The sequence below is a fragment of the Uloborus diversus genome, chromosome 2, assembly GCF_026930045.1.
Source record: "Uloborus diversus isolate 005 chromosome 2, Udiv.v.3.1, whole genome shotgun sequence".
NCBI classification, from domain to species: domain Eukaryota; kingdom Metazoa; phylum Arthropoda; class Arachnida; order Araneae; family Uloboridae; genus Uloborus; species Uloborus diversus.
In genome coordinates, this window is record NC_072732.1 from 35,415,654 (window position 1) to 35,443,504 (window position 27,851).

Consider the following 27,851-nt stretch of genomic DNA (forward strand, 5'->3'; position numbering starts at 1 on the left):
CTAAATCTACACCGGAAGCAGGCACTTGATTTTTTAAACTTTCAAACCACCCCGAAATTTTAAGCACACTACAGGTAAGTTAACGCAATTTTAATTTAAATAGTTTTCTCATTTCACTCTTGTCTTCTATTAAGGATGTATTGATACTTGTCTTTTAATATTATTTAGGTAATGATAACATCGATTCGATACGATAGTCACAGTCATGCCACCGTAGAAGAGGGGATATTGGATAATCTGTTCCTACCTTTTAAAAGTATGTCAAGACATTATATTCCATGACAGTTTTTATTTCGATTTTCGCATATTATGAACTTTTTTAGTTAAATACCTCTTCAAGGGTAAATAAGAGATTATTTAAATAATAACTGACACATTTAAATGTATTTCTGTTATTCTTCTTAACATTTGAACTGTCCGAAAGTTGATTGTTCATAAAAACTTTACTTTGTACCCTGTATATTAAGACGAAATCATGTTTAACGCCCTACAGAAGTATATATGCCTATTTATATATAATTCATGTGTATATAATTGTTCATAATATAACCTCATATTATCAGGACGTTTCTAAAGCTCATTCATATTTTCCCAGTGCTTTCCAAGCAGCGCTCGTAGTACGTTCAATCGACGCCATTTTGCGTCTGTATAAACGCACTTTTTATAAGGTGAAAAATGGCAACGTTGACTACGGCCCTTTTCATTGGGAGAAAATGTCATTGTGCGATAAACATGACTTTTGACTTTTGTTATCCTTTCATGCCGTTGAAGGCAACAGTGGTTGTCACAGCACCGTATCTAGTAATTGCATTGAACTAATGATGTTTTCGTCCTAGAAAGAAAAAAAAAACATGTATAACAATTCTGCCAGAATATGCCGCAGTTTTTTTTTTTTTTTTCATTATCATTATTTACTATAATTAGGTGCCGTAAATGCTGTAGTGAAAGTAAAAGTGCTTCAGCGTACATCATAAATGTTTTTAAAAGGGCTACACTAATTGCTCGACGCTTAATGCGATTAATTCCGATACAAGGCTTAAAATATTTTCGAAAACCCATAAGATTTATAGTACAATACTCATTATTTGATTTCTAGTATCATATAAATATTATTTTGAAGGTTTTCAAATTAAATACAAAAGTTCATAGGTCATTCTACCTATCTTTTTCTAGTTGAATCATTTCAAGAAATCATGACAGTTACACACGTGCAAGCACACAAACAAGCACATCGAAATAGATATGACAGACAAAACGTATTCGTATATTTTATGCACGAACAAAAACAAAAGGTTTTCGGATCGGACTATTCACTCAAAATTTATTTCGTATCGAGGGGGGGGGGCAGACCGACGTACGCAATTTTTTTCCATCTCAATAACTCTACTCTTCTATTTTTTAGCTTTGATATTTTTTATTTATTTTTGACTTTATACGTTGTTTTTAGCGATGTTTTTATGATGCATTAATCTTTCATTCATTCTTTTTTCTTCTTTCTCTTACTTTAACGGGAGAGTAGACTAAAAAGGTGTTTTTTACTAGCAAGTAAATAAATTTGCTGGTTCATGCCAGTGCATTTTAATCATAGTGGAGAGTAGTGATTCACACATTAGCAAATCTTTGTGCACATGAAATTCAAAAAAAACAAGGTTATATTTGAAGTTACCGCGTTTGGATCTGCGTAGGTCTCTGTAGCAACTTGATATAAATGTTTTACGGACTAAGAAAAACAAATATTGAGTGAGAATAGATTAGTTAAATATTTATCGCTGGATACGAACTGCTTCGTTTCATATTCAATTGCAATTTTGATCACCAAGTTGCTGCAAGTGAGAGGGAAACTCTTAACACTATTGTTGAAAATATTGTGCTACTATATCACGCGCGAAAAATGTTGTTGAAAAAAAATCACAAAAAATGTTATTCCAAAACTGCTATTTCTTTTTTATGCACCGCTTTCTTGCTTAGTGATAAAAGTTTGATTGATAATGTTCGTATTGAAAATACGAACTTAAATATATTTTCCTATGGTCCAATTAATGCGTAATACCAAGTTCCAATGACTTACTGCCATAAGATCGAGCTTAACGTGCGTATAGATTGAAAGTAACTTTAATTAAAACAACCCTCTACGTACATAGTAGGGGAAACCCGGGCAACGTGAACACCTTAAGCTTTTTTTGATTATTGTCGTTTAGTTATAATTTTGGAAACTGAAACAAATGTTTATAATCAGTCTTCATCTAATGAACTTACGTAATGCAATAACAATTGTCCTTAATATTAATTACACTATTAAATATAAGGCCAGTTTTCAACAGTGGCATGAATATCCACTTTGCTCAACACCCCGGGTAAAGTGGATTCGGTACTAGGGCAAAGCGAACAACAACATTATTTGTCATGAAACTGAACATTAAACATAAAATAACCATCAAAAATTAAAGGAAAATATCCAAAAAACTATTTTTTGATACAATTATGGTAGTTATTACAAACAAAGAAATAGAACTTAAAAATAAATTAACCGTCGAAACTTAAAGGAACATATTAAAAAACATTTTTTTTGCTACAATGCTAATTATTGTAGTTATTACAAACAAAGAAATTGAATTTAAAATTAAAATAAGCATCGAAAATTAAAGGCTACAATACTAATTATTGCAGTAATTATTATAAAAAACAAAGAAATTAAAATAAAAAAAGTCAACATCCAAAATTTAGGAGCATATTTAAAAAAAAAACATGTTGCTGCTACAATACTAATCATTGCAGCTATTACAAACAAAATCATTACCATTTTCGAAAGCTGAACACTCTTTATGACACCACTGAGAACAAATACGACATTGTATCCAGTTTTCCGTTGGCTGATCATCTTCAATGAACATTTTATCGCAGAAAATGCACCTTACATCATCAAATATTCTTACTTCCTTCTTCTTATCATTCTCTTATGCAGTTCTATGTTTTGTAGCAGAGATTTTTGATTTAGTCTTTTTGGTAGTCGTCTTTTTAACAGTTTTCTGAGAAGCTTTAGTCGAAACATCATCTAGTTACTTCATGACGGTCTTTTTTGATTTTTCAAATTTTTGTTTCTTATTGTTCTTTACTGGAGTACTTGTCAGGAGCGTAGATCTCTCTAGCTTTCGTTTATGCGTTGTTATTGGTTTAACAGGCTGACTAATAGGTCGTAAAACTGAAGGACTGTAGTAGTTCTAAGAACATCCAGGCGGCGGGAACATCATTGCCTTGGACTTATTCTGTTGTTTCAGATCCCATGGCAGTATAAGGACGGTCTTCAATGGTAGCATTGTCTTCAGATCTTAAAATTCAAGGACTTCCAGGTTCGGATGAAGTGACTTGTCATGACCGGGCATAGTGAGTATGGTATCCACTTTGCCTAATCCCGTTTGCCCTTCACGTACATTTTTGAGCTCGCTAAAAATTACTAAAGAACCAGAGCATCTAAATTCGTCCTATACGGATTGTTGAAAGCTACATAATCGTACATCAAAACCTACTCATAACAAAGAGCATGTCACAAATAGTATTAAAGTTATAAATAAAACATTAATCTCTGTAAACTAATATTGTTTTCCTCAAAACATACTTTGCTCGATCACCGGCGTCACGTGACGCGAACTCGTCCCGAAGTGTTTGCTGCACACGGAGCGGCAACAGGCGACCATTGCTATGACAACGTGACTGACGGCCAACTAATTATTTGGGAGTTATAGGCAAAATTCGCTTTGCCCGGGATATCCACTTTGGCCGAGTTTCCCCTATATAAGGATGCATATATTTACTTATTACTTAATTTATTCATTTTCACATTTTTTGTATGGATTTTCTAAAAAATAATGTATAGGTTTTTACTTACTTTTTGACACGTGTCCAAGAACTCATCAAAAGTAACATAGCCATCTTGATTTAGGTCCAGCCTCTGAAATGCAAAGAAATATTTCTAAGAGGGATGAGAAGATAAAAATCAAACAAATTTAAATTATTCTTTTAAACTACGCATAACTGCAGTATGTCATTAATTCTGTATTTTCCTACAACTGTTAAACATTTTTTTTTTTTTTTGTTTTGAAACGTATGTAGTATAATGTTTGAGCGACCAACAAAAATTGTTAAATTGCAGGAGCCAGGAAACAAATTTAGGCACCCGAAAAATTGTTTTTCAGAGTTTGTAGGAACATTCTGTGCAACATCAGGGTGGAAAGATTCTTGTCGCCCAAAAACTTGTAGCTAATCATTTTTTTTTTTTTTTTGTCACCCTAGCGCCCAGGATTAATCTGCCCCTATGTTGGTGCTACTTTAGCAAAATAGCAAAAACAAACTAAGAACCTCACTTTATCAGAGGAAAGATACATATTAAATTTTAAAAATGTTTAATCAACAATACATTTACAAGAAAAAATAGCCATACCTTGTCGTGGAACTAATACGGTAAAATATAAGCTTTAACCAGTCATCCAAAAAAACAAGAAAAGTAAACATTCGCTCAGCGAAAACCACATTGTACACATATGAGGTAGTGAGAAGCAAAGGGATGCAAGGGGCAAAATTAAAAATTTGGAGATAACCAGTACAAATGGTAGGTGAACCTCTCCTGTGTCTTGGGACAAGTAGCCCTGGTAGGTGCTGCTATACAGCATGATTTAGAAAAAAATTTCAATGAAATTCTACCTAGGATCTGATCTTTAAACGCGTTTTACTCGAAACTTAAAATAGACCACTTGCATCCCTTTGCTTCTCACTGCCTCATATGTATTACATGCATACATTATTATCACTCATATGTGCCATTTCTTGTAGTTTCACATATTATTAAGAAAATAGCTTAATTTTTAATGCAAGATAATTTTCATTTATTCCTTGCTCTCGTGAATTTCAAAAGCCTAATTAAGTCTCTGAAGCTTGTCTTTTTTTCCGAGAGCTTTTGTTCAGAATTGACTTTTACCAAAAGTATGACAGTATTTTCTGCTCGATTGTTCCGAAAATTGCCTTTTCTGTCAACTTCTTAATTTTTGTCTGACTTTGTTTAGCTTTCATTCCGCGCTTTTGGCAAAAACTTTGTGGTTCTACACTTTCCTTTTCTTTGAGCTTTTTAGTTTTTCATTATATTTTTATGAATAGCTGAACTTTAGGATCAGACTTGCGTTAATCAAAAAATTATGTTTTTTGTGTTATTTATGCATTGTAGGTAGAATCTTATTACGCATTTAACAAGAACAAAGTAATTTTATGAAAATAAAATCCTTTATTATTATATACCAGTGTTATGAAAGCACAAATTCCAGCCTTTGAATGCACCAGACAAACGTACTAAAAATTAGAAATTTTTTTTTTTAACACAGGTTAAAAACAGAGGTTCCTTAACCAAACAACAAATGCTCTCGAAATGGCGCAATCCGCCGGCCCACCACTGGAATGCGGCCAAGAGTCCTGGTTTGTCGATTACTTGCAGTGGTCCTCGTCTTCTTCAATTGGCCATGGATAGATTCCGTAGTGGAAATTTAAAGTGTTTAAAGTTTTTAAATGGGTAGAGGATTTTCTCTCCTTGTTCCTGTCCCCTTTCTGCGGGTCCTACTCATCTTCTTGCTTGTATTGGTGCCTCATGGAGGCAGCTGTGTGATGAGCAGAATTTTATTTACGAGGATCTAGTGCGTCGGGTCCTTTTGAACCTGTTGTAGGTTTTCCTACACCAGGGGGATAGATAACAACAACAAAAATGGAGATAAATATTGATGAAGGCATTCTTTATTTGAATTATATCTACCCTAAATACTTTGTCAGCATGCTGTGTTGCAGTGTCTTCATCCACGGAAGGTTCGATGTACTTGCCCAGCATAAGATAAATACTGTTAATGATCTCTCGCATCTCGTCGCGACTGATTCGTCCATCACCATCGATGTCGTACAGTCGAAACGTCCATCGCAACTTGTCGATTGTGGCACCGCGCGTCATCATGGAAAGCCCCGTTAGGAAGTCCTGAAAATTAAATGGAAATAATCAAACGTTAAACAAGATGTAATCTTACACTAAGAGTTGCAAGTTAGAACCAATCTAGCTCATAGAGAGATAATAAAGTTCAAAACTGCCAAACAGCATCAATTCCGTGGATAAACCTACTTATTTAATACAACAATAAAAAACAAATAAGAAGAAGAAACGGCAGTCGTGAGACTGACCGACAGACACTATGCTTCTATTAAATAACATGAGCTTATATAATGTTGAGTTCATCAGCATCATCCTGAATTATTCTTAAAGTCTGTTCTGGCTCCACCGATCAATCCACCGGAGCTTTGATTTGCCTCGATTTACAAATCATCCTTAACATAAGCTCGTTTGTATACACGGTTGTCCAAATTAAAGTTCCCCAACTCAGAGGCCTGTGCAGGATGTTCTATGGGTCATAATGTGATGAAATTTTGGAAACAGACGCTTCAAATCATGCGCTCGTGATTTATTTAAAAAAAATAGTACTAAAAGTTGCCAATAGAGGGCGCTGTAACACAAGTAATTGGGAAATCTGCATATTTCAACAACGTGATTTGCAGAAATAAAGCTTCTGCGTAACGTATGCAAAAGATGAGCCCTACAAAAGTGGAAGGTGGAAGACAGGCGCTGCACAGGCAGTTATTTTCAACCTCGCTGGTACACAATGGTGACTTTGAAAGACAAAGCTCTATTGGTCAAACTTTTTTTACCAGAATGACGAGAACTCATGTGCTGCTTTAAGAGCATTCCGTCGGCTGAAGAACATGCGCCGAGGACCGATGTTACCACGCACTTTAAGAGAGATGATGAGGAAGTTCGAAAGATCTGGACAACTGGGAATTTTGCCAGGTAGAGGACGCCATGCTGTGAATTCTGCACGCGTAAAAGACGTTGCTTTGGCGGTCGTGGATACCACTAGACAATCGCCACATGGTGTTGTCAGTGTGCCACGTGTTTCTCGTGCTGTGGATATGCCCTATACGACCGTCTGGCGTGTGATGCGTCGAATCCTACGCTATTTTAATTACAAAATCCATAGTCTTCATCAGCTGTCGGACGGGGACCCTGTGGTTCGGGAAACATTTGCGCTGCAGTTCCTTGCCAGAATGGAAGTCGATGCTGCTTGGCCGTGGAATATCCTTTGGACGGATGAGGCCCATTTTCACCTGAATGGTCAAGTGAATGCGCACAACTGCCGCATTTGGGCAAGTGAAAAGCCGCGAGCAATTCATCAAACGCCCTTGCAGCCTGCAAAGGTTACGGTATGGTGCGGTTTCACTGCAACATTCATCATTGGGCCTTATTTTTTTGAAGAGGCGACTCCAAGAGGATTCGAAACCTTCTCTGTCACAGGAAGACGATATCAGGACATGTTAACAACGTTTGTGATTCCTGAACTGCAACAACGTGACCACCTCCAGGACACGATATTTATGCAGGATGGTGCACCTCCCCATATTCTTCTGGGCGTTCAACAGGTGTTACGGGCAACTTTCACTGATGCACGTGTGATCAGCCGCTGTTTCCCAATAGCTTGGCCTCCTCGCTCGCCTGATCTCACCCCATGCGACTTTTGGTTATGGGAATTTTTAAGAGATCAAGTCTACCGAGAAAATCCAGCAACCTTGGCAGATCTGAAAGACTCAATTATTCAGAATGTGCGGGGTATTAATGTGCATTTATTGCGTTCCGCTGTGGAACACACTGCTTTACGGATGGAAAAAGTTGTGGAGAACCACGGCAGACATATAGAACATCTATAGAATGTCTTGTTGATCTGCAACGCCACCTATCGGCAACTTCAGGTACTATTTTTTTTTTAATAAATCACGAGCACATGATCTGAATTGTCTGTTTCCAAAATTTCATCACATTATGACCCATAGAACATCCTGCACAGGCCTCTGAGTTGGGGAACTTTAATTTGGACAACCCTGTACTTGTTCTTCAAATAAGTTAATTTCGAAACCTATTTTTCTGGTTGGTATTATGTCGCTAAGTACCCCATGATACCCCATGGTTAGTACCTCATGGAATAGTTCACAACAATGTCGTGCTTGATGGATTTTTGTGCTACATTTCAATACCGATCCAGAAGTTAATTAACAGTAAAGTTGAATAATTTTGTTCCAATGAAAAATCACACAGTATTGCTCAAACCTTTTTCACAATTGGAATTTATCATTATCAATATAATTGTGCATTCGTTTTGACCATCAACCCGCGTACATGTAAAAAATATGTGTGGTATAACACACGTATAACTACTTTAATATTTAGAGGAAAAAATAAACTTCCTGATGTAAAGAACTGAAAAACCAAATGAAAGTGAAAGGAAATAAACAACGCTTTACCGCACAAAATTTGCAGATTATTGCATACAAGTGTTTCAGCGTTTCAAGGAACCCTTTTTCAATGCCGAATAGTAAGCAATTTGGATGTAAAGACTTCCCGGTTTGGCATTTATCTGATGCCTTTACGTACAAAACCTCCCTTTTTGCATTGAAAAGAGTGTTTCCTTGAAATCCCGAAACACGTATGAGGAGGTGCCAAACAAAAGCAAACATATCCACAAAAATACGAAGTTGAGGTAATGAATGATTTTTATTTGTCAGCCTCATTCCAATACTGTAGGAATTTACTGTGTTGGTTTTACACCCAAAATATGATATTCTGTTATTTTAGTGCTTTGAAAATTGACGTTCTGTGCATAAAAGAACATATCCATACATGTGTCCTAAGCAAACACGAGCAAATCCACTTCAGCAAATGGAAAGCTGTAGTTTTGTTATGCGACTCCCACAATGTACACTTACTCAATTGAAACCAAAAAGGTTAAGTAATATAGCTAAAAAGTCGATTACGCACTTTACCTATTATTTATAATCGAATAGTTTTTTTTTATATTAATTGATATAGTAATTATGCTTTTTACTAAAATTGATTTTTTCAAAAAGCCAAAAAATTATCATGAAGGAATTTAATTCACATGTCAATAACTTTAAATTTGCAATGCCCCTTAAAGTCTGGAATTTGCTGTAATAGGGGTATGGAAACTGGTTATTTTTAAACAAAAAAATTGCAAATCGATGAAAAAAGGCTATTGGAAAAATTCAAAATAAAACTGAAACTTTAAAAGAAACACGGAGAAAAGGAACCACATTTTTGAAAGGATTTGACCACAAAATGGGGCTTTCAAAGAGGGACCAGTTAGGAGCCCTGCAACATGGTTACTAACACACTACTTTTCAATGGAAGTCATTTTATTACCTACGCAATTTGTATGTAGATTTAAATTAGATTTAGGAAAGAATAGGATCTTTTTTTTAAAAAAAATTACGTATAGATTACAAGGTTCGAATTGGCGTCTGTACTTTTGAAGTAATTTTCAGTACATTTCAATTACGAGCTATTTTGGAACGACTGTTTCTTTTTATCTTTTAAAAGAGTTTGTATACTGTTAGTAATTTCTGTTAGTCATAAACATAATGAAGAAAAAACCGAATTAGGAATTATTGTATTAACCTCAAAGGTAATTGTACCATTTTTCTGCTGATCACAAACTTTGAACACGTAGTGTGCATATAGTGAGGCATCTGCAAAAGACAAACATGAATTTTAATGCAATAGTAAAGAATTAATTAAAACATTAAGTTTACATAAAGGTAATAACATTTTAGTAAATAATAAAACTACTAATAGTAAAGTCGTACCCAAATATACTCTTTCATATTTGTCCACAATCTATTTACACTCAGGCACATTGAAAATAGCGCCCCAAGAAGGAAGCATTGGATTGAAGTGAAATTTAAAATACGTAATAATGCAGGTGAGAGAGACACTTGATCCGAAATCCCAGGCAATAAAACAAATACTAGCTAAGAAATGAGATAAATACAGTCTGAGTAAAAACTTTAACGTCAGTTAACTTTTTTGAAGAAATTGGACACATCTTTAACTTAGGATCAAAGAATCATTTCAGTGATAATTATAAACCTTAAATACAAGTAAAAAAGGATAAAAATTTCGTTTGTAAGTATTTCTTTATTAGAAAATATTACAGATCAATATTTGAACCTGAGTAAATTCTTTAAGGCCAACACATTAAAAAGCAAATCAGAACAAAAATTAAAACATTTTTGATCTTGCGTAGGAGCCATTTCTTCAAATTGCTTTAAACATTCTTGTTTTCATGGATAAAACTAGTGTTTGACAACGTTTGGATCTGTTTTATGCCATTCAATTTCGATAGTAAATGTCAGCTCTGTTTGATGAAGCAAATTGTCTCCCATTGGCATAAAATGATCTTGCTAAGTCACCCCATAAGTTTTATATTGGGCTAAGATCTGGACACTTAGTTGCTCATTTCAAAGTTTTAACATTGTTGACTTGGAACCAATTTTTTGCACTGCGACTCGAATGGATAGGTGCACTGTCTTGCTGATATTTCGAATTTTCTGAATCAATAAATTTAGCATTTGGTAAAAGATGACCCCCGAGGACATTTTAATATGCTTGTGAGTTCATTTTACCTGAAACAAACATAACTGAGCACACAACATTATAAGTAAGCACTCTCAAGTCATGCTATAGTCTCCATTTAATTTTCGCTAGGAGAATATTTCCATTTCTTTTCTTAAATCATGACAATGGTGATTCCATCGTTCTGATCCATCCAAACTCCACTCATTTTCGTCAGAAAAATTATTTGTAGCCATTGGTTACCCCAGGTTATGATTTCCTGGCTAAAGTTCAGATGCCCTATGCTGTGCCTAATCAGTAACTGACGTTTAGGCAATTTTGCTGCATAAATAAAACCTCCACACCTTCTAACTGCGTTATACATCGTTTTTGACAAACATTTGAAAACATTTTTTTTAAATAAATTTCCTGATTGAGTACTTTTCAAATGATGTAAGTTTGCAAACCAACTTCCTCCATCACGCGAAGACAAAAGAATTGGGGCTTTTCCCGGTGTTCTTTTTTACCATAACTGTGTTTCAATTTAAAAAAAAGTTGTTGACTTCAATTCTTCAATCTTCCAATTTTTTTTCGCAGAAGTACGGCTAATCATCGCCGCTGAAGAAAAAAAAGCAATCTGCTCTCTTTAACTTTTTACCATCGATATCTTCACGAAGAGAAACATAACTTTGAAAAAATTAATGACATAACTGCAAGTTGAAGGGTTTTCCCAATTTTGGTAACTGCGGGCATATTTATTCCAGTATAATGTACCTGTAGTTTAAAAAAAAAAACTAGTGTCTTTAAAGTTTTTACTCAGGCTAAAATACTAACTATGAATATACCACTGTTTTTTTGGTAATTGCATATTTTACAAATCCTGTCTGTTGAGTTATTTCTTAGAAGTGAACATTAATAATTAATAATACAATAGTATTAAGATCAATTTAGTTTTATTTTCTAATTTTCACAAAAAAATGTACTGGCCTTAAAGTTTTTACTCAGGCTGTACAGTGCTACATTAATAGCGCGTTGGACTCCCTTTTGCTGCAATACATGTCGTAACACGAACCGGCATTAAGCTTATTAAACATCTGATGTTGTCCTGTGGCAGATGGACTCCCAAATTTTGAACAGTCACTTCTAAATCATGCACAGAGATGCACTCGGGCGTCTGGCGTTTCAGCAGATCCTATACATGCTTTATACGGGACAAGACGGGGGAGCAGCTGGCCATGGAAGAGTCTCAAAAGGACGTAAGGAGTCCTGATCAACTCTACCAGTATGCGGGAGAGTTTTATCTTGCTGGAAAATTGCTCCTGGGAGACCATTTAGGAACGGTCCTACATGTGGTTGCAGAATGTCATTAAAATAACGCTGGCCCTTTAAGGTTCTACCCACCACAGCTAGAGTGGATCGGCTGTCATAGGCTATTGCTCCCCCAGACCATTATGCTCTCTGTTCGGGTAGTGTGTAGTTCGATAAAATGGGTTGAATAGTACCTTTCTCCAGGGCACTTCCTCATTCGTTCGCGATTATCATCTGACTCCAAAACGAACCAGGATTGCTCACTAAACACCACCTTTTGCCAGTCAGTGACATCCTACAACGCTCTGGCTCCGCACCATTGTAGACGGAGTTGCCTATGCTTTGGTGGAAAAGGGAGTACGCGAAAAGGGCGCTTGGACTGCAGATTCAGTGCTTCAAGAAGTTTAGAAATGGTTCGAGGAACAACTGTTACCCCTACGTCTGCTTGTATGGTGGAACGAGTGAGTGCGGGATCCTCGAGTGCTTGCCGCACGATCCTTCGATTATCTCTCCTCGTCGACTTCCTGGTTGCTCCAGACCCGGGTTTTTGCACGTGGTGTCCACTGACTACAACAGCTTCTAACGGAACACTCCTAACGATCCACCTGAGCAGCAACACGGCTCGTCGACCAGCCTGCAATTTTCATGCTGATGATCAAATATCTCTCAAACTCGCTTAACTGCAAGAAACGCTTTCTAACTAATCGACCAGGCATCCTTCACTCATTAAGGCTCTCCAACAATCGGGATGTAATCGTAACATTTATAAATCCTTAATTATGCACTGGTTTGTATAGCACCTTTTCCCCGATTGCACCGATACTGTAGGGTAAACGGTCATGCGCATTGACACCAAACTTGGATCATTTGCATATCATATGTCATTCTTCTTATATGCAAAATTTCGCGAGTGTACCTTTCTTCTTTCTTGGTGCGCTATTTTCAATGTTCCTGAGTGTATTTTTAAAAAGTCACGAACGCCGTTTTCAAAACATTTGTTAATTTTAATTTTTGCGTTAATTGTTCAAGTAATAAAACTGAAGATTTCAGGATCTGCTTTACTAACTACTCACCTCGGGCTTACGCTTAAGCAGTGATCCAAAAAGGATTATTTTGGCTAACTTTATCTTGACATGTATTAAAGTTTTTTCAAACCACAAATGAATTGCATGGACAAGTCATGCAGAACTGCTATAACTGACTTCACATTTGATGAAGATTCCGGAAAGAACTTCTTCCTCTCCCTCCCCCCACCCCCCAAACGTTACTTTTAGCAGCAATATTTATGATGTAAATTTAGAATACTACTCCGGGATAGGCGCCTGACTTCCCCTTCCCCTCTTTTGTTTGTTGGAAGAAAGCGTGGAAAATTAGTTTCCTTTCTTCTTGAATAAAGTTTTCAATTTCAAGCTCAACAATTTTCGATGGTTTAATGTATTAGATATGTCTTAATGAAAGGGCGGCAAATAGAGGCATCACCCCGGGCGGCAGAAACTGTAGCTACGTCACTGGTGAGGTGTAACCTTTTCCTAGAAGTTCGGCTGAAGAGCGCCTTATATCTTCTTCTAAGGGATAAGAGTCACTGAATATTATTGCTCGATTAATATGAGTCTTGATAATGCTTGCTTTAACAAGAGTATGAATGCAGTTACAAGTAACGCTCAGTATGAGCTAGTATCCTCTAAATTTGGTTCCCAATGCGTAGATATTCTATACGAGTTATAAATCCACTCAAAGCAGAAAGAAGATAGGCCATTAAGATGAAGTAAGATTAAATTTCAAATTGATGCCCTATCGATTGAAAAATTGAGACCAAGATCCAATTTGTAGACTTTTCACATTCATTTGTGCTTTGAAGAAGTCTGAGACATGTAAGGTCCAACATCCCCTGGATGCATTTTGAATGGATCTCGATCTACAAACTTCGACAGCAATTATACCCTTTAGGCAACAACCAGATCCAGCTTCAAATACAGTAAATACTCAAAAAAAAAAAAACTATTCAAATCTGACTTTTTTAGACTTATTATTATTTTTCTTATTTCAATAAATATTATACACGTTCAGTTTCCTATGAGTACATTGTTTTTACTCTAAAAGGGAAGAGAAATTGATTCGGTGGAAAATAAAAATAGATTCGTATAGCCTCTAAACAGGCATAGATCCTTTATGTCTCAAATTACATTTATTTTTTATTTAATATTTAGAATTTGGTATAAAGAACATACTGTAGTAGGAGAATGTGAGGAAAAGTGATAACTTGGCTTTTATTAAGTGATCGAATCACTTTCCCTCATCTACTTTGCCCCGCATGCACTTTAATAGTTGTGCAAACCATTAAAAAAAAAGAGCTTAATATTACATTAATAAGCACTGCACCGAGGATTAAAAAGAGTTGTTTACTGTTTTAAATGTTAACAACAAAAAATTATCATTTTACAATATCAAAAACTATTTTTGACTTTCAACAAAATTTACAATATGAATATCAATTTTTGAAAATTGATTGTTTAATCATATGCTTTGACCTTTAAAAGTAATTTTTTTCTGACTGCAATAGGCTAAATGTGTTACGATATAGTTAAACTAATACAAGCTAAATAGTGCTAAAGAAAGAGCAAATTTTTAATTATTTTACTTTGTCCTAAATTTCCCTACTTGAATATCATACTGATATATTTTCATTGGATAATCTCAATTTTTCTGTTATTGACCATTTGAGTGCCTTTTTAATAGATATACTATTCATGTAAACTGAAGAATGTCTGGGCTATAACGTTTTATTTCGATTAGACGTTAGGCTGATCAGTAGCAAGCACTTTAACTTTGGAAACAAATATTTAATTAAACTAATTTGTGAAAGTCAATAGAAATTAATATCGTAATAAATAAATTAAATGTTTCAACTATTACAGAATAAACTGAATAATTGGCACCTACCTCCCTGGGGAAAATAGGAATTAAAAATGTCTTTAAATGCACTTTCGCTTACCACTCCCGTCGGACAAACCTGAAAAAAGAAATAAGTATTGTATTTTAAAAGCTTTAAAAAAGTATTTACTTAATATATTTGAACTATCGATATTTATGTAAGAAGCTTTTCAGCTCTCCTTTAAATCCTATTGCCCATAATAATGCACTACACATTCCCAGTAGACACTGGAAACACGTTTGGACTTTAATTCAGGAAAAGAGTTCCCAAAGAGTCCTAAAATGTGTTCAAACTGTGCTCCGTTAAAAAGAAAATTTACTGAAATGCTTCGACAGTGTACTGTAAAGTGAGGTTAATTGGACCCGAAATTTAATATTTTTTGCGAGTTTTACGCTGAACTTTTTGATGAACCCATAATGTGAATTGATAACCTTGTTTTTATCACATTTCAGACGTTCTGATACCACCTTAAGCACTTTTTAAACACCAATTTTAACTCTTTATACTTCTTTTCTATTTTTAAAAATTGGGTTCAAGTAGCCCCGTGCTGTGGCTACTTGGTCCCACTCAACAAATCCATTAGAAAAAGCTATAAAACAAGTGGTGGTATCAAGAAGGACCAATGATTTTGAAAGAAAACTCAAAATGTACATTCTAGTGCGCAAACTATTTATATAAATTGCAAATTATTTATATAAATTAATATAAAATCAACGTATACATAAAAACATACTTTTAGGCAAACGTAATTTTTCAAACAGAAATATAATCTAACTACAGCTAAAACCAATTAAAATGCTCATTATATAAACATTAGAAAAAACAAACTCCTCAGTTTAATGGCTTGGGTGGATTTATTTTCTCTGACATTATTTAATACCTGCTCTTCCTCGCTACTAAATACTACAGGATGCCATTGTTGTTTTGTGAACGATCTTTTAACTTCCTTTTTAGAGTTGATATTCTTAAGTCAAAATGGGCTGATGCCACTCTCTATAAGGCATTTTTCCGGAATTAGTTGAATCTGGACACAATTGTTATTTTTCCTCTTAATAATCCGCAATATTTCCTACTTCAAGGGGTTCTTTTCTACTTTCGGACCATTTTTATCCCCAGATCAGCAAATAAACGGGTATAAATTGTAAATAACCTCTTTATTTTAAAAAATTACAAACCTTACTTAACATAATTTAGTGGTCTGTGGCTGCTCGAACGCTGGGTTAAAGTAGCTCCATTTTGAAGCAATCAGTGTACTTTTACTAACTTATATTAGTAACTGTGTTAATTATATAGCTATAACCTTGAAACACTGCGACTTTATTAAGAAATAGAATGCAAACACAAAACTATCTTTAGCTTGGTGACATCAGATGTTTCCATAAACTTCCATTTGAAAGTTTGCAGACACTAAAAACAACTGTTTAAACAACTTGCAATCATAACCTCAATCAGAAAAAGGTGGGGAATAGCAAAAATTTCGTTTCATGCTCCAGCCTCTACCTAGTACTGCTACATGTTACGGAGAAAGTTTTTTAATTATATACATTGAGTTTCATAGAAACAGGACGGATTTTAAACACTTTTTTCTTCAAGCCCTACTTCAAGTAGCCCCACTTTCCGGTACCTCATATGTCCTACATCATTATAAAATTGTTAAATTTAAACTTGATAACACCTTTGAGAACATATTGAATGCTCATTTGAGAGCAGTGTGGGGCCACATTTGAAAACTTATTTGTAGCGTATTTTAGTGCAACATGAAATCGTGAAACGTTTTTTTAGGATTACGAACAATGGTTCTGGTTCGGAGAAATAAGTTTTTTTGCGACAACATGATTTGAAAAACACTAGCAAAATTTTTATAAAATAAAATCTATTAAACATAAACAAGACATATTAAAGAGCAAAATACATCATATGTATTTCTAGCACAGCTTTGAGCACAATGCTAACCATTTTGCATGTAGCTATTAGGGAGCATCCTCTCTAATAAGTTTTAACCGACCTTCACTCAATGGTGGATCACGTAATTCAATTCAATGTTAACTGCACTAAAGGTGAATAAATTAATCGTAATTCTGATTTTTTGTTTAGTCAATATGGACACTACTTCTGATGATTTTCTTGTATAAGTGGAACGTATCTAATATAAGATGAAAAGTCATGAAGAGTATAAATCTTCCGTGGGCATATAAAAGTCAGAAACTAAATTTTTTTTTCTCCAATTTTCCTTTTTTTTTGCATTGTTTCATTCTTTGTATGTTTTCTTTATTGTTCAATCTTGCGAAGGGAATATGTCAAATTCCGACATTTCCTTATTGTTAGCATATAATCCAAAACGCGTTTCTTCAAATATCTCGAAAACTCATTTCTGAAGATACTGCCGTTTAACTGCCCACGGCAGACATATTTTACCGGCATTTATATAATTTTACATAAATATAATACAGAACGGACATTACCTGTTTAAATCCTTGATACATTGTTTTTATTTCTGATTTAGTAAATTTGGTTAACCGGCAGAGTGCGTTTATCCTTAGAGGTCGATATCTAGGGGCTGCGTATTCGAAATCGTCGTAAGCTACAGCTAAAATGGAAATATAAAAATCATTAATGACAATGCTAAATCACTAAAAATACATCACCCAATACGCACAAAGGATTATCGGACAATAATAACGAAAGGTTTGTTCAAAAAATTTCAGTAATGCAAACAAAATTTGTTGGCAACAGTCAATTATTAGATGTCCGTGAAATAATTCTTATTTTTTCCTTCTGATTGTTTTCGAACAACATTCGTGAAAATATTGTGTTTCAACAGTATGGAAATGGTTTATAATTCTCTCAATTGAAGTAATTGAGCAATACAATTTGAAAGATGAAAGGTAGTTATTTCAATAATTAATTTTATGGTACTAAATAATCCTATTTTAACATGCTAATGTCAATGTGCTTGTGTTAATGTAGACAATAAGTGTTATGTATATTATTTCTCAAGGGTGTTTTTTTTTTTGTGAGAATTACCTAACTTTCACTATAGTTCAGCAAACTTCAGAAGTAATCCCAACATTTAAAAAATTGTTTTCACGTCTTTTGGTGAAAAATAAAAAGGCATCTTAAAAAAAAAATAAAGTTTTCGAAAAAAATTGATTTATTCTTTTTTTTTAACTAAGCTTTGGTTTAATATACGGCAGCTTGCGAGGGATATCTTATTATCTCGGTTGGTTAGAGAGGCTTGCTTATAAATGGAGATCGTGGGTTCGCCCCCCCCCCCCCCCTGGCCAGAAAATGTCGGTTTTGAAATGCGTCTTTTCCTCCGGTTAATTTGGCTTAAAATTTCGAGAAATATATAACTTAAACTTATTACAGGATTATGAACAACAATTGCGTCGTCGCAATAAAATCAGAAAAGAAAACGTTTATTTTGTCTCTTTAAAACGGTTGCATCGCAAATAATATTTCTTAAGGGTTTTTTTTTCTTTTTTCTTTTTTTCTTTTTGCGGTTGCATCTATAATAAGTTCATAATGCTACAGAAGTATTAATCCTACATTTGAATTTTCCCCTCAACCAGCAATAAAAGAAAAAAAAATCACATTTTGGCTGTTTTTTGAAGATTACCATTCAAAATAAATTATTTTTTGAACAACTGTTGCCGCGTGCAAATGCAACCCATGTGCTAGTCAAAAAAAAAAACATAATTGCATAAAATAAGGAACAAAATATTAGAGATGAGAAGGTTTATTATGTAATAGTCGCGTATTATAGAATATAGATTACCGAGATTTTGGCTCAGTTAGGAGCCGATATCACGTGGAAATATGATGAACTACTTCAATCGAACTACCATGATATACTTCCAATGAAAGTTGACATGTTTGTTGTTACTGTACTAAGCAAAGGATTTTTGTGATTTTTAAGAGTTTTTGCAATCAAGTTCTTTAACATTTAAGTTTTTAGTAAACGTGTGACTTGAACACCGATATTGTTTATAATATACTTCATAAGAAATGTAGGCAATTTTACTGTGGTCGGTTTCAGCTGACAATGTTTTGTGTATCAGTTTCAAGATTTATTTTCCCTAAGATGGCGTGTTTAGTTCTAAGGAATCCAGGTATCACAATATCCGACGTAACCCCGTTCCTGATGTCCTGATAAACTGTCCTGATGTGGTTTTCTCAGATACATCTAAGGTAACAAATGTTTTCTCACACACAACTAATCTAAAGAGGCAGAATTCAAGCTGACACAGGAAAACTGGGTCTTTTTAGCAACATATTCCTTATGATTAATATGAAAGACCAACATAAATAAAGCACAAGTTTTGAAGAAAATACAGCATATAGCTATTTCAAGGCTACAATGGAGCCTCTTCATCAGTGCAAAAAGCTCACCAACACAACCGAAAGTCGCGAGAGAACTGACAACGACCACGTGGACACCGGTATTTATACCAAAGAGGATCAATCAATAGGAATTCAGGACAAAAGACAACAAACAACCAATCAGCAAACGACATGTCAACCCCGGGCTCAGAGCAAGGTGGAGAGACAACTAATCAGAAGCCAGGAGACATAAAGAGTGAGAGACAACGAAGAAACCGAAAAAGCAATTATAGAAATTGCTTCCAAATATCATGAAAAAATGGAGTGCTGGAACAATCATTTACAAGAGAATGAGAATTTTTCCAAGTATAGTAAACTTCCCAGAAATCGAGGTCATAAACAGAAGAACAATTTACAAATAATCTTTGCAGTTGAAAAATCAAAACAGTGACCAGAAGTCCAACAATGCTGAACGATGGAAGAACGAGCAAGTTCTTTATTTTTCTTTATGTTCTCTTTCAGACGGTGCTTGATAGCATGTTTAGTCTGTCCAACATAACTAAGTCCACACTTGCAGGAGATGCTATAAATACCCCAGTTGCTATGGCAATCAATAGGGTCCTTCAAGTTTGTAAACTTTGTCTTATTTACAGGAGAAAAAGCTATATCAAAACCAAACTTCTTCAAAATCCTTGCAAATTGATGGCTGACTTTTGGATAATATGGCAAAACAATAGTATTGGAAGCAGAAACCTTGTCAGAATGAGAGGGCATAGTTAGCTTATTATAAATTGAATCAATAATGCTAGGAGAATAACCACGATCGAAAGCCACTGCTTTAAGATAAGAACGCTCAGCACTTAAAGAATTGCTGGAAGAACAGATGTTCAAAGCACGAAACACAATAGCCTTGAATGAGGCTAGCTTTTGGTTTGGAGGAAGAGAAGAGCATTTGTGAAGAGGTAGTGTAACAGCAAAAGGCTTACGAAACACCGAAGTCATAAATTCATCATTACTTTTAGTAGTAAAGACGTCCAAAAATGAAAGAGAACTATCGTTTCCATTTCAATTGTGAATTGGATGCAAGGATCAATAGTATTTAGAGTAGAAAGTAAAAGATTATTATCAACATGGTTTTCGCCAAGCAAAACAAAGCAATCATCAACATAACGAACAATATAAACATAGCAATAACAATTAACAGCAATTAAACAGCATATTCAAAGCACGAAACACAAAAGCCTTGAACATAGTTCAAGGCTTTTGTGTTTTGTGCTTTGAACATCTGTTCTTCCACCAATTCTTTAAGTGCTGAGCTTTCTTATCTTAAAGCAGTGGCTTTCGATCGTAGTTATTCTCCTAGCATTATTGATTCAATTTATAATAAGCTAACTAAGCCCTCTCATTCTGACAAAGTTTCTGCTTCCAATGCTTCCTATACTATTGTTTTGCCTTATTATCCAAAAGTCAGCCATCAATTTGCAAAGATTTTTAAGAAGTTTGGTTTCGGTATAGCGTTTTCTCTTGCAAATAAGACAAAGTTTACAAACTTGAAGGACCCTATTGATTGCCATAGCAACTGGGGTATTTATAGCATCTCCTGTAAGTGTGGACTTGGTTATGTTAGACAGACTAAACGTGCTCTCAAGCACCGTCTGAAAGAGCACGAAAATTATGTTAAACATAAAGAACTTGCTCGTTCTTCCATCGCTCAGAATTGTTGGACTTTTGGTCACTGTTTTGATTTTTCATCCGAGAAGATTATTTGTAAATGTTCTTCTGTTTATGACCTCGATTTCTGGGAAGCTTACTATATTTGGAAAAATTCTCATTCTCTTGTCAATGATTTTTCCAGTACTTAATTTTTTCATGATATTTGGAAGCAATTTCTATAACTGCTTTTTTGGTTTCTTCGTTGTCTCTCACTGTTTATGTCTCCAGGCTTCTGATTGGTTGTCTCTCCCCCTTGCTCTGAGCCCGGGGTTGACATGTCATTTATTGATTGGTTGTTTGTTGTCTTGCGTCCTGAATTGCTATTGGTTGGTCCTCTTTGGTATAAATACTGGTGTCCACGTGGCCGTTGTCAGTTCTCTTGCGACTTTCGGTTGCTTTGGTGAGCTTTTTGCACCGATGAAGAGGCTCCATTGTAGCCTAGAAATAGATATATGCTGTATTTTCTTCAAAATTTGTTCTTTATTTACTTTGGTTTTTCACTTTAATCATGTTGTAACACAAAGCGTATATGATTATTTTTTATTTAACATATTCCTTAATTTAAAAAAAAAATGTATTATCAAATGAGAGATTATGTAAAATACAAAGAACTAGAAGGCTCTATAACAACAAAAAAAATTAAAACTTTAAAACTTTTCAGTGGTTTAAAGCACGTATTACAAATATATGAACCTAAATTGACCATTTTTATTCAATATTCTTTTTTTCACGACACCATTTTTTTTCGGCAAATAACAGTTCATTACAGGTAGTTATGGTAATACATTTAGGGTAATTTGAAGCTTTTTATTCAAAACCTGTTAAGTTACTTATAGAATGATAGATGATATTCTATATCACCCTCCTTTCATCAATAGAAAAACAAACAAAAATAAAATGTCTTATGCATCAAACGTGAATCGGCACTTTTATCTATCTCGTTCTTGTGCATCAAGCACTGGTATTGGCACTTTTATCTCTCAGTTAGCGACTTAAAACTAGATTTCATCAACTCGAAATTCAAATTGGGACCACCTTTTCGTGTTTCAAGCTTGAACTATAAATATTTTCTAAATAGAGCTTGCTTCTTTCAAAATTTTAATCAGATTTTTCGATTTCATTCAGTTATTTCTGGCAACTTCTAGCACGTTCCTCCTTTCTTTTTGTTTTTCTTTTCAAAAAAAAAAAAAAAAAAATCATCATTAAACAGTTCAAAAGTAGAAATTTGACAAAGAGTAAACAGATAGAAATGATTAACATGCGTATTAGGCATTAGGAGTTCTTAAGAACTGTACGATGAGCGAAATTTAAATAAAATCGTAATTTCATGATACCACTAATGTCGGTTGGTTCATTTTATCTATAAAATTATCTTGGCTGTAAGTTTGACGCTTATCTGTATTGTCCGTTTTTCACTAGTTGAGACTTGGCCACGCCCCCAACACGTGGTATCGGAAGATTCTATATGCGTCTTTTGGGGATGAAGCTTCAGACCAACACTGAGAAAGGTTGCAATTGGCCATCGTTATCGCGCTGTAAGAAGACGAGTGTTCTATAATTTTCTAAGAAATTACCTCCCACCTTCTTTCCCGAAAAAAAGGTGTGCTACTAAGACAATTGTTCGACTTAAAAGTATTTTAAGATTTGCAGTGTATTTCTATACGTTTTGGGTTAATTTATCATTGATTTTGCGAAGGAAATCCTAAACTTTCCGTCTTTCACGCTAAATAAACATTTTCTGAAAACACGGTGAACAGTTGCAGGTGAAATTGGAAGGAAAATTTTTCCTTCTATTCTGCTGAAACTTTCACAGCTCTCAAACGTGGGTTTTTCATAGGTATTCTAATTATAAAACTCTAATCGCATATTGTTAACTTTGCTGGTCAACCATTTCTCACCTTATTTTCGATCCGATTTTCTTCTTTAAAGCGTTTATTAAATATTACACAGTGCTTAGGGGTAAATGAACTACTTTTGCAATATTTCGAACTGTTTTACTTCGAATATAATGAAGAATTAATGCGTTTTCGAATTGTGTTTGTTGTTACTTTGCGAATACGAGTCATTTTTAAAATATTACGTAGATTTGTAAAGTGAACAAGCAAAAATTAATGCCAAAAGATTTTTTAACTATCACCGCATTAAAAAAATAACAAAAAAAAAAGAAAGAAAGAAAACGACAGACGATAACTTTAATTTCGAATTTTTCTGAAAATATTTCTCTGTCACCTCATTTTTGGCCCATTTCAAACAATCAATATTTTGTAAAAAAAAAAAATGTTGAATTGATGTAATCATGTAGAGACAGTATGAAAAAGTATTGAACTACTATTTCGATTCCTAGGCACTTCATTTTTAACCATACACATTTAAAGCCTACGAACAATTTTGGAAGCCTCAGTAGGTAAGTTGCACTTTGTGTGAGACATTTCAATACTTTAGTACTATTTTTTTTCCAATATGGCTTTTATTCTTCAGAAATGAAAAAAGGAACAAAACAAAAATTAAAGCTTTTCACATGCCAATATGGCTATCTACAGAATAATTGAATAAGTGCCTGAAACAACGTTTTATGTTACTGTTTTAACCTATTTATTTTTGTAAATACGAAATAATATATGTTTTTTTTTTTTCTAAGTTTTTTCGATTACTCTAAAAGTAATTCAGTTCTTCCAGTACTTTTACGGAATAGCGTTACGTGTGAGGATCATAAAACAAGCAAAAGTTTGTTGCCCGTATTCTAATACAGCTCCGAACAAGGACGGATACAAGGGGGGGGGGGCGATCCCCACTTCCTTGAGTCGAGATGCAGAACTCTTCCACGGCATGTCTTTGATACTGAAGTTGAAAATTGTTTTAGCCTATCTTCAATAGTTTGACGAAGCTCTTGCTGTCTGGAAAATGAAAGTGTAGCACATATCTCATTCTTAACACATTACTGATAGAGAACTGAACTTTGTATAGGAAGTATTTCAAAGTTCCAAAAACTCAATTTTAGAAGATTTTAGATGATATTAAATAGGGTTATAGGGTTCAAGGGCTCTTCTCAGGAAAGTTTGGAAAATTGAAGTCCCCCTCCCCCAAAAAAAAGAGGCACTTTAATGGGACACCTTTGATGGCGTTAAGGTAAAGGATGGGGTTTGGCACACTCCTCCGCAATTTTGTAGAAAAGGAAGTCCCTCCCCTTCCCAAAATAACTGAAATGAGACGATCTTTCATGGTGTTTGGAAAGGGGGGGGGGCGGAGGTTTGCGAATTTATAAAAGGGTAAGGGTGTGAAATCAATCGCTCCCTCCATGAATAGTTTCTGGATCCGTCCTTGGCTCTGAATGTAAAATGCGTTATTTTTATCAAGAAACGTTGCTATAGTCAACCTATTCAGTTGTTCAACAAATCCCACACTGGCAAGGAAACTGACTCAACCACAAGAAAAAAAAAACAGCAATGGAGAAAATTAAGGTTTGACGCAATAGTAATTTTAAGTGATTTAGTCTCAAACATTACAATATGCGCAGTCAACTTAATATGTGATGTTTATTAATTAGTTTTTGAAGTATAGATACATAATGCATACTTTAAGCTCGAAAAATATTTTTCCAAATTATGAAATTTTAATGATGTGTCATTATTGATGAAATCGTTTCTACGCCCCCCCCCCCGCACCATTTAGGTGAGCTAACTTTACGGTTTTTGTGTCGAGAAAAAGCACTAAATTTAGATTTTAAATCAATCGCCGGTACGGTTTTCCCAGATTTTGAATTGTGTCACTTTCCTTACCGGAGTGCGATATGATTCTTTATTAAAAACATACATCATCATAAACAAATTGCGACTAGAGCTATCCAGGAAGGAGGGGGGGAGCAGGTCTTTTCCCTTAAAACAATTGTTACTGAGATTTTGGTGACTTATAGCAAACCTAAGGAGTCGTTCACAAATGATATCACGCTTGAAAGGGGTAGGGAGAGAGGGTTCGGGGTTCATGAACTTCGGACAGTTAGTCTCAAGGGGGAAGGAGGGGATTATAAGAAATATGACTTCACATATTTTGGTCCAAATAAAAGCGTTCGTTATAGCAATATGTTCATCGAAACATTGCGTGAGAGGCTAAGGTGACGAGGCGAGAGGCTAAGGTGAAGTGTAACGTCCTTTATGGACAATCCGTGTTTACGTTAGGCTACTGTGTACTGAAGTGTTATAACTAACTTCGTTTCTTCCTCCCCCCCCCCAGAAACGAAGTTGGTTACCTCCCCCCCCCCCCGCCTTGAAAATACTCGCCCTGGGGGTAGTCGTCATCTCTTAAGCCGGACCCAACCGATGAACCTATAATTTTAAAACAGTATTCAAACCAAAGACACTTTTTATAACGCATCGCAAATTATTACATATTTCTAAACATTAATATTCATGCAATACTTAGAAAAATAGCCTTGATTTTAATAGTCAATTGCTTTAAATATTTCAGATTGATTTTTTATTGTTTTCTCATTTACTTTTATTCCTCACATGTAAATCCTTTCTGGAACAATTGCGCAGTCCCCGCCTTTGGTTCAACCAAGTTTTTTTATTTGGGGGGGGGGGACTTTTGTTCGAATAATGTTTTCATCATTTTTCAAAAATAACTGCTACTGTAGATCTACTGACTGTATATCCGCTCTATATGATCTGAAATTTTGTACAATCCATACAGATGCATCAAAAAGACCCAACCCGTAAGAGCTACTGTTTCACCCCCCCCCCCTTTAAGAAAAGGGAGAGGGAGATGGAGAGAAATATTAAATCTTCAAAACGAACGCAACCCTTAAGCATTTCAATGCCACAGTCTGTGTGGCAATGAAGTTTTCCTGTCCCCCCCCCCCCTTTTTTTCATCAGCGCACTTGCAATTTCGAATATAGGACGTTAGTGTTTAAAAAAATATCGTTCAAAATTCAGAAAACCTATCCTTAATAGAAATGTTTCATTCGAAAAACAAAATACCTTACTTTTTTTTGTAAATACAATATTTTTGTTCTGAAATTTTCAGTTTAAAAAGTATAGATTCCCCGTAGACGACAATTACGCGAAGCTAGAAACGAAAGGAAAGAACACAAAGACATTTTTACAAATTAAAATGCCCGCCAAATTTAGGGTTGTCTCAATTGAAAGCGGTAGCGATCACCCCCGCGCTAAACTTTGCTTTGCTTTCGGGAAGGCGTTCCGAAGTCTCTTCTCCTCATGAACGCACAATATTTCTTCGCTGGGTTCAATTTATAACACTACCAATAAAGATCCGCAAGAAAACTGTTGTCAGATTTGAATGTCATGAAAATATCATTTAAATCTCAAACATTTTTGTTTCATTGCATATTTAGATTTTAAAAATAGGTAATGGTCCATACTTTAAAATGCGTTTTCTCACAATAATTTTGGATAAGTTAGGTTTACGCATTGTAGTAATCATATTGGGTTCTAAAAACAATTTAAAAAGCCGCTCTCATTTCACTCCGTGGAAATCCTATTCGGAAATTAACTTTGAAAACTTCTTCGCAGTAGTTATTTTCTTCAGCCCGACATAGCAATGTAGTTTTTTATGTAGTGTATATGTAGGTTAGTGGGGCATCTAGTGGTTGACGGTAGTGGCACCCAATAAGAGCACAGCAGCAACAGGAGCGGCAATTGAAAAGTATTATTTCGAAAAATATTGTGATTTTTAAGTAAAATACTTTAAAGATTGTGTTTGTCGAAAAGGACAAGAAAAAATGGCAAAAATAAGACAGATAGGAAAATGAAACAATCCCTGATTTCCACAAAAGAGGAATTTTGCATGCGTGGTGAATTCTCTGGGTCAACTTAATGGAAAATAGGGGGAGGGGGGAGAGTGGTGAAAATACTAATGCTTAGAGTGTGGAATATGTGTGGGGTACATTTGCGTCTGGCAACTGTTTTACTTTCGTAGCGAAACCAGAAATATATCGTTCACGTCTTCGTTCTATTTGCTTAGTCAGTTCAAATTTTTGTTTTTGATGGAACGTTTCATGACTTTTATGAGCTTGTTATAATTATTTGACAGGTTATTTCACAGTTTACTTGAGTTATTATGCTATAGTTTATTAGCAGATTTTTGTACATTTTGAAAGTTTTTATCGTCAGTTAAATGTTTTTTTTTTAAATTTATTTAGCCGAGTATATTACATTTTAATTTAACTTTAATGCTTTATGTAATGTATTTGTTTAGAGAAAGGGAAAAATATAGATAATTAGAAGCAAAATACTGAATAAATCAAAAATACCAAATTATTCTGCAATCTTTGCTGCATTAAGAAAACATTACAGATATACCAATCAAAATCTGCATGCATTTTTTGAAATTATTCATGGCATAGATTAAATTATACATAAATAGACTTGTTTTATAAATTAGTTGATAGGCAGATAGAGCTAAGATCATGCTAAAAAAGGCTCACCCTCTACACGAACCTATTAAATTTAAGACAAATGTTTACTTTTCTATTTGTATAATTCGTAGCTATGAGACATTAAGTTTACCGTTTCCTTGCAGTCATTAACTATTTACCTCAGCTCTGGAATATAAACATGGCCAAAAATAATTAGAACAACATAAATCAGTAGTTATGTAAGATTTTTTATTGTTATTCATTCTCATGGGGGACATTTTGAATCACGAACATTCAAGTTACAACAAGCTTTAACGCCTATCGATTAACAGGCGCTCTATGTATTTAAGTGTACTATACAAATTAAAAAAATCGTAAAATATATTGTGTAAGGTACAAGTTCTCAACAATATAAAAAAAAACTACTTACCAGTTGTTCATACAAATGAGATTTACATGTTACTGAAAAACATTTGCATTACATGCACGGTCATCAGAGTTGTACATTTATTTATAACCACATGTTATACGCACGCAATCATGTTATTTTCTTCAATACAGATAACTTAACGTCTAGTTTCCGAGTTTAAAATACATTTGGAAGGGATAATGAATATAGTTACGAACTACAGATTATGACTCAGAATGGAGTTTAAACTGATGTTAAACATTTATAGTTCGAAGTATATCCAGAAAACTTTGGCAGTATTAAGTTTTTGTTTTTCTCATT

At 34.6% G+C, this 27,851-nt stretch overlaps 1 protein-coding gene across 1 annotated transcript; it reads right to left on the minus strand.

Annotated features, from left to right (window-relative positions):
- Positions 1 to 784: 784 nt before the first annotated feature.
- On the minus strand, positions 785 to 21,182 carry LOC129235210 (calsenilin-like). Its single transcript, XM_054868916.1, has 7 exons — positions 21,101 to 21,182; positions 17,177 to 17,301; positions 14,723 to 14,792; positions 9,539 to 9,609; positions 5,789 to 6,001; positions 3,884 to 3,946; positions 785 to 832 (listed from the first exon to the last, which is right to left on the minus strand). Exons 1-7 carry the CDS (start codon positions 21,180 to 21,182, stop codon positions 785 to 787), a joined length of 672 nt encoding a protein of 223 aa, XP_054724891.1.
- Positions 21,183 to 27,851: the final 6,669 nt, after the last annotated feature.

Coding starts and splice junctions, on each gene's coding strand:
- LOC129235210 (XM_054868916.1), bottom strand. CDS start 21,182: ATGGAGCCTCTTCATCGGTGCAAAAAGCTCACCAAAGCAACCGAAAGT. Junction 9,610..14,722: donor TTCCTATTTTCCCCAGGGAG/GTAGGTGCCAAT, acceptor TGTCTTTTGCAG/ATGCCTCACTATATGCACAC. Junction 3,947..5,788: donor ATGCTGACAAAGTATTTAGG/GTAGATATAATT, acceptor TTTGCATTTCAG/AGGCTGGACCTAAATCAAGA.